The sequence below is a fragment of the Myodes glareolus genome, chromosome 25 (assembly GCF_982192425.1).
Source record: "Myodes glareolus chromosome 25, mMyoGla1.1, whole genome shotgun sequence".
Taxonomy (NCBI): domain Eukaryota; kingdom Metazoa; phylum Chordata; class Mammalia; order Rodentia; family Cricetidae; genus Myodes; species Myodes glareolus.
This window is the reverse complement of record NC_142050.1, coordinates 16,309,240-16,329,491: the sequence shown is the minus strand read 5'-3', so window position 1 is coordinate 16,329,491 and position 20,252 is coordinate 16,309,240. Positions and strand designations below refer to the sequence as shown.

General features: G+C 37.9%; 1 protein-coding gene across 1 annotated transcript in view; it reads right to left on the bottom strand.

The window, feature by feature from the left end:
* Nucleotides 1–443: 443 nt before the first annotated feature.
* Nucleotides 444–20,252, bottom strand: part of Cftr (CF transmembrane conductance regulator) — a 131,408-nt gene continuing 111,599 nt past the window's right edge. The window contains exons 24-28 of the mRNA XM_048449006.3: nt 14,444–14,599; nt 6,804–6,893; nt 4,561–4,733; nt 3,881–3,986; nt 444–2,766 (exon numbers count right to left, since the gene is read on the bottom strand). Coding sequence (XP_048304963.3) covers nt 2,560–2,766; nt 3,881–3,986; nt 4,561–4,733; nt 6,804–6,893; nt 14,444–14,599 — 732 coding nt within the window. The 3' untranslated portion in view covers nt 444–2,559. The remainder of the gene's footprint in view (nt 2,767–3,880; nt 3,987–4,560; nt 4,734–6,803; nt 6,894–14,443; nt 14,600–20,252) is intronic.

Genomic DNA, 20,252 nt, shown 5'->3' with positions numbered 1-20,252 from the left:
CTTCAAGACACGTGTTTGGTAAAAGAAGCTAAGTAAAAAGGGGCTAACATTGAGATTGTGTTCCTACAAAGTACACTCAAAATCATATCATAGACCAAAAGTGGAATTCATGGATTCATGGTGGAATGGAAAGGGGTTATTGTTTATATAGATAAAGATAGTTTTTCAAGTTGAAAAAAATCAACTATAAATAAAAGTGGTAGTAACTACACAGCTATGTGAATTTACAAAATTCTATTGAACTATCACTCAAAATGATGAAAATGGTAAACATACTATGAATATCTTACTGAAATTTAGAGACAACTTGATGATTTGTGCTCTAATTCAATTGGGATTCTTAAGGAGATTATATCTAAAAGAAAGATTTGTGTCCCATGAATCTTGGAGACTAGAGCTAGGTGTTTCAGAGACATACCTAATGAACATATCTGAAAGACAAGTTTCACACAAATAAAAAGATTTTATTGACACATGATATTCTATTATAATAATAAATATAATACATTCTTCTAAGGCTTAGTTCAGAAGCTGATGTGCCCATAGTTGGACCATCTTGACTTTCGGTACCATCTTCTTCAAAGCTGCATTAAAATGGAACATGTGTTGTCTGAGAACCAAACAGACATGGACAAGAGTTGCATCGGTTCCAATGCTTCACTCCATGAAGGTCACTGGTCTTTATAATTCCTGTCCTCCTCACTTCCCTTTTTAGAAATAGGTAGTGCCAATAAAAATTCAACATTTCAAATATAAAAATTATTTTATACAAATATAATTGATTGTGTAATCATTCTTAAAATACATCATTGTTACATGTGAGTTTAAAACATTATTACTAAAATAAATATTTCCCAGAGAAAATTTCATTTGCATCACAAATTATAAAGCAAAGCATATAAAACTAATTCATGATTAAATCTTTGTCAGAGTATCTCCCCAACAATTGTGTGGAGAGTATGAAGGATACACAGCTAGCTGGGAACACATGAGCATCCCCTGCACATATCTACCCATGCTTCCTGAGGCCTGTGTCCATGAGAACTCCTGGGCCTGGTACTGGGCTGCTCCAGTTCGTGTTGACACAAGTCTCCTTACTTCAGAAGTCTTAAAGGTCTATTCTGGGAAAATACATGTGTCAATTTCCACATCAAGGAAATTGTCCTGGCCCCTGCACGGTATCGTAATGACTCTTCCTAGGTCAGAGACACTTTAATTATAAGAACATTTAGATGTGTGGGAGTAGGGCTTGATGGTTTTAATCCTAATTTCCAAGATCTTGGAATTCTTATTACTGAATGAAGGTAACAAGAACACAAGATGTCGAGCGGGGCATCTTTAATACCACCCCGTGCTTTCATAGGATTCTAACATTTGCTTGGAGTGGGCTACACAGAGAATGTGTCAGGTAAGATAGCCATGCGTCTAACTATCCTGAACAAAAGAAAGATGGGATATATAAGCCACCATTTCCTGTTACTACTTTGGTGTGGGAGAATTGTCTGTATTCTGTCAATCATATTTTAATAAAACACTGATTGGCCAGGCAGGCAGTATAAGCGGGAAAGCCAGACAGGAAGTAGAGGTGGAGCAAAAAGACTGGGAGTATTCTGGAAGCAGAAGCTCTCTCGCCATTCCTGTGCAGACCACTGAAGAGGCAGCATGTAACCTGCCCAGCTGAGAAAGGTACGGAGCCATGTGCTAACATAGATAAGGATAATGGGGTAACATAAGTTATAAGAGTTAACAAGGAGCCTGACCTAATGGGACAATCAGTTTATAACCTAATGTAGACTCTGTGTGATTTTCCTTGGGACTTGCTGGCTTGTTGGGGTACTGGGTGGGACAGAAACTCCAACAAGCCGGCCCTCATGTTACACTACTTCATCTGATCTAAGTTCTTCAATAATGTAAGTTAAGTACTCTGAGTAACAAGTTGAACAACTAACCTGGTTGGCATTTAGAGCTACCTTTCCAGCTACGACTCGAGGGCAAAAGTTTTCAGGAAAACATGGCCTGCAAAGCACCAGTGGCGCATCCTTGGTCTCTGAAGCCTTTCACACAGTTCAGCCACTATTAGAAGCCAGTTACCCAGTCCCATAGGAATGTTCTTGATTTCTCTTCCAAAACAGACTCCTAAAAAGCAGGGATGGGGGCTTCACCCTGTTTTCAAAGGCACACACAGTGGGGCTCTTCTTCTCTGAGTCCATGAGCAAACATTTCATGTGATCATTTTGCAATCATTTGCATTTTCTGGCCTTTAATTTTTCCTTTTCCCTTCTTCTTCTTGTTCTGTGTATGTCCATTAATGTGCGTGTGTGTGTCTGTGTGTTCATGTGTGTGTACTTGTAAGAGGAGCTCCTCAGGAACTGTCCCTCTGGTACCTGGCCTGGAACTCTGTGTGGGTTAGGATCACTTGCCGCAGAGTCACAAGGATTCAGCTGTCCCTGTGTCCCCAGCACTGGGGTTAGAAGCACGGAGCATGCCAGGCTTTTTCATTTTGCATGGGTTCTGGGAATGTCTCAGGTCCACTGAGCTGCTTCCCCAGCATCCCAGCCACTAGAGGCGGGTTTCTTGCACTTCTTCTTCTGTCTCCTCTTTCAGAGCAGTAATTGTAATTTGCGACCGAGGCTTCTGCTTGCTGGAGTGGCGGCTTTGGAAGAGCCTCATCTTTTCTGAGGAGCTAATGGCCTGCTGGAAGAGACTCTTCTCGTTCAGAAGTGCCTGAAGTGAGTCGTACTGCCATACATTGCCCTCTTCTATGACCTAGGGAAAAGGTCATTAGTGAAACCTCATATAGAGTGAAAATCAAGCCAGTGCAGGATCAGAAACGGACCTACGCCCAAAGGAGAACAAAAGTCCAAAGAAAACACAGGGTTCAGAGCCATGTATATCTTACTTAAGTTTCACATCTATAAAATTAGCTGTGAAAGTAGCACTTGGAATTTCAAAAATTCATCTAATATCAGGTTTATACTCCTTCATTTAGCTAGAACTGAAGGAGCTTTGTAAACCTGAGTGATCCATGATTTACCTCTTCTATACTTTTAAGATGATCTATATATACAGCACCATAAACTTCGAACTTCTTCAAAACTGAGTCTGAGGCCTAGCAATTCCAAATTGGCTAGGCATGACTGAGTATAACACCTGCAATGCAGTTTTGCAAGTCTGAGGCCAGAGAACAGAGGTCTTGACCCAGTCCCTAAACTGGCCGTGGTGGAACAAGAGATGAACCTACCCTCTAGCTGCTGCAGCTGAGCAGTGACACTAGGAATAACAGTGCCTCAGTAAGGAAAGCATTTCCCTCCAGACCATTCAAAAGCCTTGAAGTGAAAATGTTACATGATCCTTGGCCCTTCTTGGTGTTAAACAGGAGGGAATTTGTAAAGACCCCCTGAAGGAGCTATGATAGCTGGGAATGAGAAGGTAGCTGACAAGGACACTAACCTGCTTCCCAATAGACAGGAGGACACTGAAATAGGCTTCCTCCTATTGCACTAAAGCCACTGACAGGAAGGCCAATCCCGGATCTTCCCCAAGGGACGTTTGGTTATTGAAAGAAACAGATTGTTTCTTCAAGAGGACATTTTGTGACTAGTTCCCCCAAAGAAGAGTATAAAAGTACAGATGTCTTTCTGTATTTTCTGGTCTACGATGCCACTTGGCAATATCATGCCACTGGAGTGTTCTAAATTTCAACATCACTTCATAGCTCCAGTCCAAAGGAAAGACTCCTGCAGCCACACTAAGCAAGCAAATGTATGCATAAAGATATATATATGAAGGAAGGATGCATGACTATAATTTATAGGACCTATTGCACAAGATTGTTAAAATAAAAGGGTAATGAGACACCAAAGAAATGTAAAAGACTCACCAAAAATCGTTGACAATCCAACATTGCTTCTATCCTGTGTTCACAGAGGATTACTGTGCAGTTACTGAAGGCATGTTTGAGAACTCTTCGGATTACTTGGTACGTTCTAGCAAAGCAATAGAAAACCATATAAACATTACAGAGTATGAATATCTGTCTTTATCTTTGACAACATGCATAGTGTCCTATATATTTAGTTCTTTATTTAAAAACTACTTTTAGCATTATGTTGGTACAGAATTAGCCAAGTCATCTTCTAAGCAGGGGGTAAGTTCTAAGTACTTACTACACCAATAAGACAAATGATTGCAAGAAAGCTTTAATGAAACTACATTTTATGTAGATTCATTTTCAGATCTTTATTCTGTACTATTAATGAATTTTTAATAAAAAGTCTACAGAAGGAAACCATAAGAGTGTGCACACAATATTTCATCATATGTTCATGAGGTTGAAGAGCTTGCACAAAATTCGAGACTCCAGTCAGAGGAGGAAACAGGGCTCTTATGGAAGGAAACAAGTACTTGGGCTCATGTTAAATAGTGACTTTCTCCTGGACAATTATTTTGTATTCCCTACTTGAAGCCACAGTAGCTGAATGGAAATTTGTAGCAATATGAAGTAACTTTCAATGACTCTTGTCTATTTTGCTATTACATCACAGAATTTCTGGAACTCACATGGGGTCCAGATGAGCACTGGGCTCATCAAGAAGTAAGATCTTGGCCTTACTGAGAACAGACCGGGCCAGGCACAGCAGTTGCTTGTGGCCATGGCTGAGCACATAACCCCCATCCACAAGGGTAAAGTTGAGCTGCCCGGGAAACTGCTCGATCACAGATTTGAGTCCAACCTGTAGTAAAGAAAGGAAAACACTGTGCTTAGAAGGAGCACTCAAGATACCACAGAATTAAAATCACTCAAGAGGCTGACGTTCTAAAAATACACAGGAGTTTGCACAGATTAAATTTCACATCACCCTCAAATTCCAGCTACCACTTAGTTTATTAAGCAAAACTCTGTTTAAAGTATTGGTTGCCCTAAGCTGTCTGGAGGATTCTTTCAGCCCCATACTTCATTCAGGAGTTAAGTGCCTAGTTCCCCAACAAAGCTGAGGGGTCAGGATGGGTTTCAGAAAGAAGTGATGTGTGGCAAAAGGTTGGCATGATGAGAAGCAACAGGTGTGGTGGCCTGGGAGGGTTTCTCAGGGACAGAAAACAAGAGAAGAGCAGCAGCAACCACACCAGTCCTGACAGCAGAGCAGAGGGCAGTCGTGCTTTAAAGAAAATTGAAATTCACAGAATCATGGGACACAGGGAGGGTAGGGGCTGAGAACAGAGTGGTAAAGATCAAATCACAAAGGTTCTTTACACAACGTACAACAGGTACTCTGTGGAACAGGCAATAGAGAGACACAGGGTGGGTGGTGAGCAGGAGATGCAGGAGATCCAGAGCTGTATAGGGGAGGGAGCTGCCCTAAACCAGTCCAGGAAGGTTAGACTTTTGTCCCAGTGTCTTAGGAGGCTGACCCACCCCAACATGTCCCTGTTTGTATATATTGGATTATCAACCATAAAGGATTAAAGTCTAAGATTTGTGTCTTTTAAACCAAATCTCGTACTGCCATAGGCTAGGGCTTGGTGCTTGTGTTTCTTTGTGGTCTCTTCAACAAAAAACTTGTCACTCTTACTCAAACTACTGGACATTAAGGTTAGATCAGAAGTAACACCTTTATAAACATAAATTTAAAAGGAGGATCAGTGAAAAGATACAACTAAATATGGACTGATAGACAAAATCTAGTCATGTGACCATTGTATTATATTGGAATCCAAAGTCTTAACTGTATCTTCTAACATTTTAGATGATTTTATGATCCTGCTTCCCTGAAAATTTTATGGAGACCTGGCAATACCTGCAGGTTTTATACAGCCTATACCCTCTTTCCCAAGTCCTCTCTAGTACACTGCATTCTTAAAGTTCACCCTGTAAAATTACAGTAAGGATCTTACAACCTGTCACAATTTAGTTAATGTTTTCTTTAGAAACTTTGCATTTGCTGGGTAATAAGGAAACCTTGATAATGAAAAAAAAAACAGTTAATCTCAGTGCATTTTATTAGGGGAAGTTTAGGGTTGGTTACTCAAGGGGTTAGCATTTAGCACTCAGAGGCTTCAAAGCTCCTGGTAAGATTTGCTCTGGAGCAAGGCAGAAAACAGCAAGGGAGCAACAATGACCAAAGGACAGGAAATGGTGGAATGCCAATACAGCAAATCTAAAGCCCACAGCCTTGTGGAGTTGGCTTGATTGAGACTTTGGGATTTCCAGTTGTATACTGATAGTGGAATGCATTGAAACTTTGAGGGTTGTTGAGATGGAGACATGATTTTGGAGTGGAGTAGTGAGGTGTCTACATGTGCAAATCCTTCAGAAACATGTTGGAATCCAAAGTCTTAATGTCCAAGACAGTGCTACTGAGAGATAAGACATTTGGGAAGTGACTAAGTCATGGGGTCTGAGTTCCCTATTAGCATTCTAAATAAAAAGGGCCTGCCCGGGACACTGCAAGTACATCTCTGAACTTCCAGGAAGTAGGGCATCAGCAGACAACAAATAGTGGCTGCTAGCTCTAGACTTCCCAGTCTCAAAAAAGATGAGAATAAATTCATCCTGTCTATGGACAACTGAGTCTATGGAACATTATGACAGCAGCAAGGAATAGACTATACGGTAAGTTCCCACTCCCTTGAGAAGAGGGATGAGTCTAATTCAAACCATGAATATGCCAGGTAAATTAGAAAGTATGTACACACACATGCATATATTCATACATGTACACACATGTGTGAAACATACATCACCTATGGTAATCACACTTGTGTATGATCTGCCTCTTCAGAACTATTTCATTTAATATACTTACCTCATCTGCAACTTCCCATATTTCTTCATCTCTCCATTTTCCAACAGGATCTAAGTTTTGTCTGAATGTTCCAGAGAAGATAAATACTTTCTATAATGATAAAGAAAATTAGAAAGTATGAATAACCTACACATCTTATTTTTTCCTCTTTATTCCAAAACATTTCAACTAAGAAATTAAACAAAACAGACATTTACATATCCAGTATCTAGTTTTCTTAAATTGTAATACTTCTATATCACTTTTAAAGCAAAAAAAATGCAGCAGCATTTTAAATGTTTTCTGGACTTTTTTTTCTAATTTCAATGTCCTTGGGATAAGGAAAATGAAGTCACTGTATATTGTAGAAAGAGGAATGTTTTCTTTTACTTACATTCTTCATTATAAGCAAATATAATATGTAATTAGAAAAATTTAAAACACCATGTGTTTGAGTTAGAATTAAATTGCCAGGAAAAACTTCTATTTTTTTTCAAATATATTTTCCTTGGATTTTGCTGATGAACTAAGACATTGTTCATGTAAAGAACACTAAGACATTTATTGTAAAACCTGGCTAACATACAGAAACTTAGTCAAACATATATGCTCATTTAGTTTATAGATTTGTGCAGCATCTTACTTATATGAACAGAGAGAAACAGAATGAAGAACAACTTAGAAACTCATCAGTGATCATGATCAGCTATTTGTTAAAAGGCATGGATGCTGAGGAAAAGAGGCAGATGCTGCAGGTGTGGGAGAAGCACTTCATGGCCAGCACTGCGATGCTCCATTACAGGACCACTTCCACCTAGGTGGGCCATGTGCTTAAAAGGTCATCACTGTCTTAACGAGAAATCTTGGGCAATAAGCAATGTTTTAAAAGATAATATTTAGTCCTTTCTGTACACATAGAAGACTGGCAAAATAATTTTGTAGCTAATATCTAAAATATTTTTCTTCTCCTGGTTGCCTCTCTGTAACTTTAAAAGAGCTATATATTCAGTTGAAGCACACAACAGAAATGTTTACTTTGTCTAAACAGAATAGTGCTATTATTCTAGAAGACTAAAAGGAGTGGACAAGGTGTTTTATCTTCAAAACAGACAGTTATTAGAGGGGATGTGGCCTGCACATTGGTAGTTTGGTTATAGTTTGTCTACAAACAGAAAGCCAGTCTCATTTCCATGCTTTGAAAAACAGAGCAATTATATCTTAATTTTGTTCTCTCTGCATCTCTATCTCAGAACATGGCATCTTCAGAACTGGGAGGAACTCATGATTAATCTCACCCCTCAATCCACCTAAATGAATTAGTTATCAGCCATTTATTTTATCCTCACACTACATCAAATCAACTTGTTTCTCAAATGTTCCCACTGAGTAGTCCACGCCGTCCTCTCTCCATGTCACTGAAAGAGCTTCCTAATTGGTTTCCTTCTTTATATTCTTGCTTCTCTTACAATGCATTCAAATAATTCATTATAAATAGAAATGGTTCATTTCATTAACCTTTTAGAAAACTTTCAATAATTTCCCATTTTACTGAGGGCACAAAATCCTCAAGATGATCACAAGATCTGATGACCCTTTCAACACCATTCTAGTCTATCACGGACTTTCTTAACGTCTTCATATAATTTATTTTTCTCAACTAGATATATCCATGCTTCACATGGCAAGCTCTATCTTTTATTTTTCAAATTAAATTTCATTTTGTAGAGGCACTGTTCTTTGTCATCCAACCAAACTAACTCCCCCAATTATTTCTTATACTTAATACTAAGCTCAGGTGCTGGAGATGTTGCTCAGTTCGTAAAAATACTTACTTAATTTGCAAGAAACGTTGGGTCTGATCCCACAAGCTCATAAGCTGGGCACAGTAGCATGTGCCCATAAACCAAACACCCAGGAGTTAGAAAACAGGAGGATAAAGGTTTTAAGTTAACCCTTTGCTACATAGGAAGGCAGAGGCCAATGTAGGTCACATGTCTCAAAGAAAACAACTAAGGTTATGTGCACATCTGTGAATGTTTGATTTAAAATGCTCAAATCCCCTTGAAGGCCACGTCTTTACTTTCTACTATAGATACACGCTTTGTATAAGTTCAAAAAAGTTGCCTAATGAATGTGTGAAGAAGTGAAAGCACAAAATAATCACAATCAGAGTAAATGTTACTTTTCCTCAATTGTGAAGGTTAATTTCTATAAATTACTCTCTGGCTAATAAAGTTGTGTGTGAGAGAGAGAGAAAGAGAGAAAGAAGAGAGAGAGAGAGAGAGAGAGAGAGAGAGAGAGAGAGAGAGAGAACACATATGTTTGTGTGTGTGTGTGAGAGAGAAACAGAGACAAAGAGATCTACTAAATGTGACCCAACATAAAAGTATCACAGTTGCTTAAAGTATAACACTAACAAACCATTGAATCTGCGATGATGGCTCGTAGCTGATTCAAAAATAGCCTAAATTTCATTCATAAAAGTCTATAATATACATATTAGATTGTTGAATTTATGACATTTTAACTAATTTATTTTAAACAGATACACATTCAAAATTATGAAGGAAGCTGTCTCTTAGGAATCTAAAAGCTTTAGGTGTTGTGGTTTATTACAACTCAGAAATCTTGCAAGCCTTTTGTTCAGAATTTCTTGTCTAGTAAACTACACATCCAATTTTAAAGAAAAATTGACTGAACAAACTGGTTCTGTTAGAACTCAATTGTATGCAATCAATCAGACATTCCATTCCTGTAATTCAAAGAGAACCTGGCAGTTGCTGCTGTCACAGTGCCAGCAGATGTCTTGCTTATGTTTCCTAAACTGTTTGAACAGCCCACAAAACCCTCTGTATACCTGAAAGGTCCTTGGAGGTCATGCTAAGTTCTTTCTCTCTGTTCTACAAATTCAGCAGTCACAGCCCTGAGAAGAGCCATGGGTTGGCTACCATGGCTCTCTCAGGTCCATGTACCAAAGAAATGCACCTGAACCTTTAAATCACAGGGTCCCCTGCTGGTCTTGTCATAAACTACTCACTAGTAAGAAAAGTCAGGGCAAGCAAATATTTGATATTTATTTAATGTCATGTATGGTATAAAGAGCAATTCTTGAGACTCTAGGCAGAACAAAGAGATCACCATTGTTCACCTGATGACTAATCTCTTCCCTGAAACTGACTCCTCTATTCCTCATCTCTGTGGAAGCAGCTGTGCCTACACTGACTTCCCATGGCTGGTCTGTCATTGCAACAGGCACTGTGCTTTAGTACTAGATATCAAATGAAAAGAAAAAAAGCAATTCAGTATATGTAGTGACTGAATTTAATATAAAGTAACTAAATGGGAGAATTGGCTGTTCGTGCATACATGTATGTATGTATATACATACATGTATATGTATATACATGTATGTATATATTCCTTGAAATGTGGCCCAAATGACTGGAGTTATTAATGGGGTTGAAGTCTCTCATCATTTTTGCAGTAGTTTCTATAGAGTCAACACCTATCCAGGATGAATCTTCATGATTCTCAGGTTGCATTACAATGTTTAAAATAAAACACTTTTGCTCTTAAGAAAATCTTTCGGCTAGAAAATTATGAAGAATATATTTCTATTCAGAACTATTAACAGTTTATAACAAACATAGAGCATTATACTATCAATATGCCTGTCATTTATTTAAATATAAAAGATTGCATGTAAGATAGTAGAAGTACAGTTTCCCAGAAATCCATTCAGTGAGTTATAATACTTTTTATGCCACAAAGTTTTAGTATAAACCTTTTCAAAGATAGATAAAAATGTTTTTCTAATCAAAGTATATAATCAAAGGTTTTGAATTTTAGTATCAGAAATAGCTAAATGGTGTTGTATTTATTTGAAAATAGGAGATGTCAGTTATTTTTATGTCTTCCCTTGAATTCTGCATTGTGTTCAACTGTCTACCTCAGCAAGTTCTAATTACTCACATCACAGTGCGATCATTTGATAGTCCATCATGTATGTACCAGTGTTCGACCACACCTTCTCCAGGTCCTTTCTTACCCTAGAAGAATCAGTTTCTAGCTGCTAGACCATGCTATAACTTCTCCAAAAATTCTCTGACTTCTGCTTTTCTCTGAGGCTTCTCTCTTTCTTGTCATATTGACCTATCCTTTTGCTTGTTCAGAATCTCCCGGCCTGCAACTCCATGTACCCAATCTTTCTAAACCTATACACTAGATGACACCTTATGGCATGCATTCATTACAACTTTCTTTGTGCAATTGTCCACACTCATTTATTGACACTTCCAGGACACAGCCCCAGGCCAGCACATGGACAGAGGAAGCATGACTTTTCCTCCTGGAACAATCAATGATAACGGTAACTAGCGCACAAGGAACACTCGAGCAATGTGGAAAGGAGGAGTCTGAACACTTCTCACTCCGCTCCCACACAAGGTACAAGGAATTGTTATTAACACTTTACCCACTTTACAAATAAGGAGACTGACACAGAGAAACAAAACAAAGGCCTAAGATGATACTGACTAGAGCCTAAATGCTGACAGACCCACAAACGGGAGAGACAACAATGTTTAGTGATTCAGCATAGAATGGTGGATTTTTGAATTCCTCTTATGCAAGGTGTTCTGTTACATGTCTTACAACAGAGAAAAAAATTTCAGAAGAAAATTATTTAATCTTTCTATTATTCTTCTTCTAATTCTGCTTCCATTTTTATGAGACTATCTACAATGTGTTTAAATTCTAAGTGTAAATGAAAGGAAAGGACAGGTAATTTGAAAATCAGGACACATCAGAAGGACAAGAAGAAATTCATAAACAAGGTTTGAGATCATATTTGTGTGTGGACGCTGAGAGTGTTAGAGAAAAAAATCCTCAATTAATAAAGTCTGACCAACAAACAGTTACATGTTTGCTACAAACAGAAAGGAAACAAGGAAAGAAGGAGGAGACAAACAGCAGGGAATGAGGGGCACTGAGGCCCTGGAAGCAGTATTAGCAGATTTGGGGTCTGGACAGTCTATCACTGTCCACGCACTACCCAAAACCTTGATAGTAATATATTCAATTACTGATTTTCAGTTTCTCATTTTGTCTCAGTTTTTGCTTTAATCATTGTCATATGAAAATGACCATTGTTTTGAGTTCCTCATTACAAGTTTACAGGTTGGACCAGAACTTTGCGGTGGCACAACAAAGACAAATAGTATCTTGCCCTTTTGCTATAACTAAAGAGCCTATAAAATAGTTAGAAGAACAAAGTTTAGCAATTTTGTATGGAAAGTTTTAAGTTATCACCTGTTGCCCCACACTTTCATTGTTTATATCCACACATGCGACCTGATATCTCCCAAAGCAAAAGATGTCCCCACTCTGTGCTGAGAGTGATGGAGAAAAAAATGGTTTGCGTATTTCCAAACCATTGAGAAAAGGAGCCAGTGAGATGGCTAGGTAGATAAAAACATTTGCCACACAAGCCTTATGACCTGAATGCAATCTCTAAATTCCATGGAGAAAGGAGAGAACAGATTCCTGAAATTTGTGCTCTGACCTCTGCAAGTGTGTCACATCATGCACACACCCACACATTCTCCCCTCCTCTCATACGCATATCACATACAATAAAAATAAATGAAAACAAAAATAAAAGTTCTAATCATGTGCTCACAAGAGCTTCCAGTTTTCCAAATTTGTAACTGAAGCCTTAAAACAATTGTTTCTCATTAATTCATTTGCTTACAAGGTCTACAGTTAGTGAGCACTTTCATCTTGGTACTCTAAATGTCTAAGCCAATGAGATGCCAACTATTAGCTTCACTTTCTTCTCTTCTTGACTCAAAACTCAAAGCCAAAATAGAATACAAGAAAGAGGCTCTTTAGAATGTACACAATAGTATGTCTTCTGGGAAGCATGTATTCTGAGATGGCTTTCTAGATGCTAACCTATAAAAACAAAAAAATAAAAACAAGTACCTGCCAGAAACTGCTCAAACCAATGGCAGCTTGTGACTCCACAGCTAATGTTTCAGGATCCCTTGTATGAGACAGGGGATGTGTTTCAAAGTACCTGTTTCATGTGTTTGAAAACCAGTGGCCAATGAACATTACGCTAGTTCAAAGTGAGAGTGATATTCAGAAGTATGACCTTGTAAGGAGAGACATTAGAGACAGGAAAAGATGAAAAAGCCAACGAAATTAGTTGTTCTTATATATTTGGCTCATTCTTCATTTTTTATGTCCTTCTAAAGATCAAACTCCAGGAAAGGAAAAACATGCTATAATTCGTACTTTCCAAGAGGAGTTAGAAAAGGGAAAGCAGCCCTTAGCTTAGATATCAAGTATATAAGGACTTTGTCTTCTTTCTCTTTATTAGGTATTTACAAGATGTTCAAAAATTGTCAGAGACAATGTTAACCATGCTGGCAAATGCTCTTGAGACACCAAGCAAAGAAGTTATATGGTCCTCATCAGCACTTCTGAAGAAGCCTCTGGACACATTTTTAATTCATTTTATGTATCTTGATGCCATAGGAGAGCAGAAATGAATAGAGGCAAGTTTGAAAACTGACTTAAGCAGAAAGGCAAGACAGATTTTTCTAAGTCTGGTCCATTCTATTGTACCCTGGGTCCTGTCTATGTAAGTTCCTAAGGAGAACTAGCAAGGAGTGCAAAGTCCTTCTATTGCTTGACAGGTACAATGAAGGACGAAAGGAGTGACCTTTCAGAGCCTGGCTTTTCTATATCTGTATGAACAAGAACAACAAGGCAAAGACTTCACTGTATTAGTTAAAATTAGGGGACCTCAATGGCAGTGCTTCTCTGACAACCACGCTTGCTTCCACTGTGCTTGGCATTTTTACTTGCTAATTCTATCACCTTAGCAAACTTATCTTTTCAATAGTTCTTTATCTTTAGACTCTCTGACAATCTCCTTTGTTTTTAAAAATTATGTTCCCACAACTTCATTCAGGATGAAGCTTCTGGAAAATGGCAAACTACAGACATGAATTTAAAGCATCAGTTTGGGAGCCACAATATTTAGTGCCTCACCACTTGAAAGGGGCAAATGTTCTATGAAGATCATTTATCAAGAATGCAAGCATTTTCTTGGTCTAGATTGTAGTTGGTGTCCGGGTGATGCTTCTGGCATGTTAGTTTTGTTAAAAGTACAGAGGTGCTGGGTTCCATGCTTAGTAGAACAGAAGGAGGAAAAATATTGGAGAAAAGGGCAAACAGCAACAGAAACACTGCAAATGTCTTCTGCCTTTAGTCGCAGTAAAAATGTCTCTTGATTTGTGGCTATCGCTCACAGGGAACTGTGAACACTGAACTATGAAACCATCACAAAACAATGCGCCAGGCCACAGCTACAGACTGTGCTTCAGAAAAAAACAAAAACAAAACAAAACAAAACGAAACAACAACAACAAAAAAACACTACCAAAACATTTAAAAAAATACACTTCACACAGAGTTCCAAATTTTGAGAGCTGTTTTTATGCCTTATGGTACATTTTTTCTTGCACAGCAGGAGAGATAGCAGAACCCACCAAATATATTTTGCAGAGTAGTAAGAATTTCTTAGGTATGTAAAAAAATGATAAAAATGTAAATTTTTACTGTTTTTATTTTACATATTTTGTGCTCACCTGTGTTATTACTCCAAAAGCTTTCCTCCATTCTTGTAGGGTCACAGAGTTCCACGAGACACCATCAATCTCTATATCACCTTTAATGTTCAACAAGCGTAAAAATGCTGACAACAGAGTACTTTTCCCTGAGCCAGTTCTTCCTAAGAGGCCCACCTAAGATGCAAAAGTGACAGAATTACTCCTGAGACAAAGAGAGCACACTCCATATTCCACTCAGTACAGCTCTTCAATTAAACCATTAGGATTGTTTCTCCTGTGGCCTATTCACTTGTAACTTTTACATACTCCCAATTCTCATCATTAGGAAGACGGGGGAAATAATCTGGAACAGAAATCAGAAACTGGTCATAAGGGGTCCTATTCCTGATGACCTTCAGTGACCACTAATAAGGAAAATGCGGAAAGAACCTTTTTTGCATTAAGGAAAGGTGAAGACAACATTTCTTGATGTACGTCAGCTATACAGATGGGCTCAAGCAAACTCCTGGGCCTACAGCTTGATAGATTGTGGGACAGGACACAAACTTGAAAACTGACCCCAAATATGCCTAACATTTAGTTAAGGCCCTAGACTAGGGAGTGTGGCTCATTGGTGGAGCCGCACTTGCCTAGCACGTATAAGGGTCCTGGGTTTGGGACCAAGCATTGCGAGGGTGAAGAAACATTCTGCCCCTAAGAAATTAAACAGTGTCAAGTTCAGACCTGATGATAAAATAAGAATATTTTCAGGAAAGTATATATTTTATAAACTGCAGGTTGATCTGAGGTTTCACTATGGTTTAGCTCTTTGGCAATATTCGAGTCAAGGGCTAATATATGACCCCACTGGCAAGAAGGGAACTTAAATAGGCAAAAACGGAACTATTATTAAAGAAACCGATCTCTCTATCCAAAAACCAAGGCTACAAGAGCACAGAATTGGATCAACAGTGCCTCCAATTACATGAAGAGATCAGCAGTGTAGGCAGCCCTCAAGGCTCATACACTTTGTTCTTATTTCTGATATAGGCTTGGTTTCCTGAGATCATTAACCAACCACAAAAATAAAATAGAATACAAAAAAATAAAACTGGCTGGATCTCTGCAGCACTTAAGATGTGTTTTATCCTATTCACATCACCCCTTGATCTCTTATCATTTGACCTCTTTGGAGAGAAAGCATCATTTAGAAAGTCACTGCAAATTAGTATTTAAAATATATTATAAAATGAATTTTTAAATATTTGCAGATTCTGTACTGATTTTGTCATAGGCTAGTAATAACTTATAAACCCAAACCATAGCGTGGGGCACAATAAATGAAAACAATAAGAGTAACTTACTGGGTATTTATTATTAACTTGGTAATAATGTAGGCCTTCTGATATGTTCAGCTAGTAAAGAATAATGTCACTAATACTGCCTTCCTAAGCAATGGAACGAATGACTCTACAAGGTCTACAATTTTTCATGAATTTTTTCTTGGGAAAATATGATCAAGCAAATATTATACAGAAGTTGGTAATTGTTTTCTCTATTTCTTACGTTTATATAAGAAATATAAATTCAACAAATGTTGCATGATTTACCTGTTTTTGTGTCTCTCCATTTAGGATAATGTGGGCTTACACAAGATCCTCAATGGATAGTTACCAGGACTGACTGAGGGATAAGAGATTAGAGGATGAAAGAATGGAAAAATGGATGGATGGAAGAAGGGATGAATAATGGACCAATGTGCACTTGGCTTACAAAAGGTGCTAAATAAATACTAGGATTAACTGAAAGACAGTCAGATAAATGAGCCAATGAGCGAGCATATCTATTTATTTGATCTCACAAATGAGTAATAGACTTATTTAATTTTGTTCAATTACTAGATCAAATCTTTGATGGAGGAGGGTCATCTGTCTATGTGTTACTTTCATTGGTTAATAAAGAAACTGCCTCGGCCTTTGATAGGACAGCAGCTTAGAAAGGCAGAGTAGACAGAACAGAATGCTGGGAGAAAGAAGCAGAGTCAGGCAGAGGCAGAGAGCCCCACGCCATGAAGCTGCCAGGTCAGACATGCTGAATCTTTCCTGGTAAGCCACGAGCTCATGGTGACATACAGATTATTAGAAATGGGTTGAATCAGTATGTAAGAGTTAGCCAATAAGAGGCTAGATATAATGGGCCAGGCATTGTTTAAAAGAATACAGATTATTAGAAATGGGTTGAATCAGTATGTAAGAATTAGTCAATAAGAGGCTAGATATAATGGTCCAGGCAGTGTTTAAAAGAATACAGTTTCTGTGTAATTATTTCAGGTAAAGCTAGCCATGCAGGAACCTGGCGGGAACGCAGCCAGCCACCCCTTTTACTACAAATCTTATTTTAAAACCTTAAGGAATTCCATGTACACATTTCCATTTCTGCACTAGCACATGTTGAACATGTGTGTATTCACCATATGTCATAATTTTTCCAACACTGCAATGGAGCATTAGATAAGAAATCAGAATATATCAGTGCAGGTGATGTATAGGAGAACAAAAACAGATAAAGGTAATATCTAAGGTCATAGAAAGGATATTTGGTAAGAAAGAGCCTTAAGTACAAATCCCCTGTAGGGTAAATGACTGTACTGTGTTTCTTCCAGTAGGAAGTACTGAAATATTCAGAGAAGTCAGTTCTTATGTTGGGATAATACTGGGCTGAGAGGCAATCAATAAATATTTTCTTTGGCTTTAAACCCTCCAGCTATTGCTCTGGCTTCCTCACATCAAAGTGCTGACATGTATTAAGTCTGACCAGTTTTTCAACAGCAAGGAGCCTAATTGGTTTATACCCTAACAAAGTCGTCCTGTTTAATAATCGTCACATAATAATTATCTTCTTATTTGAAAGAATACTTCCTGCAAATAAGCTCTTAAGATATATATTCTAAGTTTAAGTCAATGCTTTTTAGTAACGTCAATGCACCTCATCTCTGGAAATTTTGGATCAAGATAAATCAAACTCTGATGTAGAGAGCTAAGCAGTGCTGAGCTGAGTGTAAGCAGGAGCTGCACTGTGTTGTGAGCACCGGCCCTGCATGCCCTGCACTTCAGCAGGCGGCAGAGGGAAATGCACTGGAGTGATTGCATTTCCTTGTGATCTACAAAAACCAAGACAGTCAAATGAATTGTAGAGTCATGGGGTGATTATAACTGAGACATGCTTAGTATCAGTAAGGCACATGGGCTACTCAAATTATTAAATGATTCAGCAACCTCACTCCAGATTTTATAAAGACAGAATGAGGTACATCTTTAACAAATCAAACACATATTTAAGTGTATTGATTTGATCAGGACACTGATATTCTAAAGAACCATTTTTTTTTGCACATAGTATTTTGAATAGATTACAAATGGAGATAGCAGCTAAAGTCACTAAAATAGAACCTAAAGAAATAGACCCTTAAGAATGATTAAATATTGGCCTGGCAGTGGTGGCGCATGCCTTTCTTCTCAGCACTGGGGAGGCAGAGGCAGGCAGATCTCTGTGAGTTCGAGGCCAGTCTGGTCTGAAAGAGCTAGTTCCAGGATAGGCTCCAAAACTACAGAGAAACCCTGTTTCAAAAAGCAAACAATTCAAAAAAGAATGATTAAATATCTAATTATAGGACTATCCAGTACTATGATATATGCAATGTGTTAGCTGAAGAATTTGGAAAGTATAGATTTATCAAGATAGATTTAACTACCAATTAAAATCTCTGTCTTTATTTTGTGAAAATATAGGGGCCCCATGTGAAATACTGTAGGAGAGAGAGAGAAAGAAGAGTCTGATTTTTGAATCTACTTCAGAAAAGTGATCTGGCGGCAAAAATTTTAGATTAAAAAAAATCAAATGCTTTTAAGTTTGAGATTAAAAAGGAAAAAAGATTTCTGTGTTTGTATGTCTGTTGTTGGGGACTGAAGGCAGGGTGTTAGGTTGAGGGTAAGCAGTCTACCAACTAACCTATGTACCAAGTCTCAAAACGGATTTGGGAGGAATAAACTGTGGTAGTTGTTATATTCTTCATGCATTGAAAATGAAACAACAAAAAATAAATTTTGTGAGATATCTGATTAGGAAACAGTAAAACAGGAAATTTTCTCCTGAAGTAACTTTAATAAAACAAAGTGTTTAAATACAAAGATTGAATAATTTTTCTACACAAAATATTATTTTTTTACACATCTAAAAATACTAAATTCACTAATAATTAAAGGATTAATATTTAAACTAAATATTAATAAAAATAAATAAAAATAAAAAATAAAAAATTTCAACTGCCTTTTCAATAATTAATTTGCCTAAAATGTTATGCAATATCAAAAATATTCAAATATATTTGAATTTATTTCTTAATTCAATTCAGCAAATGAGAAATATGCTTGAAGCACTTCATTATAATGTAAAGGCAAGGTTGTGGAATTGGCAATCTGGAGATAACTGTTCTAAGTAAGAATCTGACCTACTAATTAGACTAAGTCATTCATTCATTCATATTCATGCGGAGCTTAGAAATAAATCACTTCTTTTTTATTTTTTGGTTTTTAAAGACAACATTTCTCTGTGTAACAGCCTTTACTATCTTGGAACTCACTTTGTAGACCAGGCTGGCCTTGAACTCACAAAGATCCACCTGCCTCTGCCTACCGAGTGCTGTGATTAAAGGCTGTGTGCCACAACTGCTGGGCAAGTCAGTTCATCTTAAGTAAAAAGACTGAGCAACAAATTTTCTGTCAGAGAGGTAGCGCCACAGAGGAAAGGACTATGCCCCTAGAACCGGGGAGAAAGACAAAGAGATGCAGTCACAACTTACCAGGCAGCAACCTTGAGGAAGCCAGTACTAGGAGTTTACTGAAAAATGGCTCAGGCTCTTTGAGGACTATGGAGAGGGAAACAATCTCCAGTACCCTCCAGTGACCTCTCCGAGAGACTAGAGAAAGTTCCCTTAGGTTTTAAGCAACCACAGGAGAGAGTGAGCACTCTGAGACAGGCCAGAACATTGTCTCCCACTTCAAATCTGCTCCTGAGTGACACTTATTTTATCATGTCTACTTCCTGGAAATTTTCCCCAGAACCCAGCCTGCCTTTAGGAAATAGAAATATTTAGTGCCACTCTAACAAGTCTGTCTAAAGGGGTGAACAAGTTGGTAGCACTTACGAATTCAGCTGAAGGCATAACTTCTCTAATTTACTAGGACTTAATCACAGGGCTACAGAACTCTACACCCACTATAGTACTGCCTATTATTCCAGTCCCCTTTCCCAAGCACATCACATATGTTAGCTAAAAAGGAAAAAAAGTAAATAATAAGCAATATTAGGATAGAAGAAAGATGTGACAAAGACTCTGTAAGTAATAGGCTGGGAATGTAAACCAACAATAATTAATGTGATAAGGGTTTAATAATGGAATGTTTGCATACAGAAACAGATCACTGGGAAGCAGAAAGGGTTCATTCTAAGACAGGATCAAAAGAATTCTAAAACTACAGCAAAATAATTTACCCCAACAATGATAAGAATACGCTGATAAGCTCATCAGCAGTTTAGACATGTCTGAGGAAGAGCCCCTGAGCTTGAGGGTATGTCAGCATCAAAAATGCCTCAGGAAAAAAAATAACAGGGTAGCCAAGAAACAGGACACAGCAAGAAAAAATGTAACATGGATATAATGCAAATACAAAACCAAAGGCAAAAGAGGAAGAAGGAAAAAAGGAGGCTAGAAATAAAGGGTTGAGAGAAATACTTCAAACAATAGCCACCAAGAATCACCCCCTCGAAATTAGTGTCATACACTCAACAC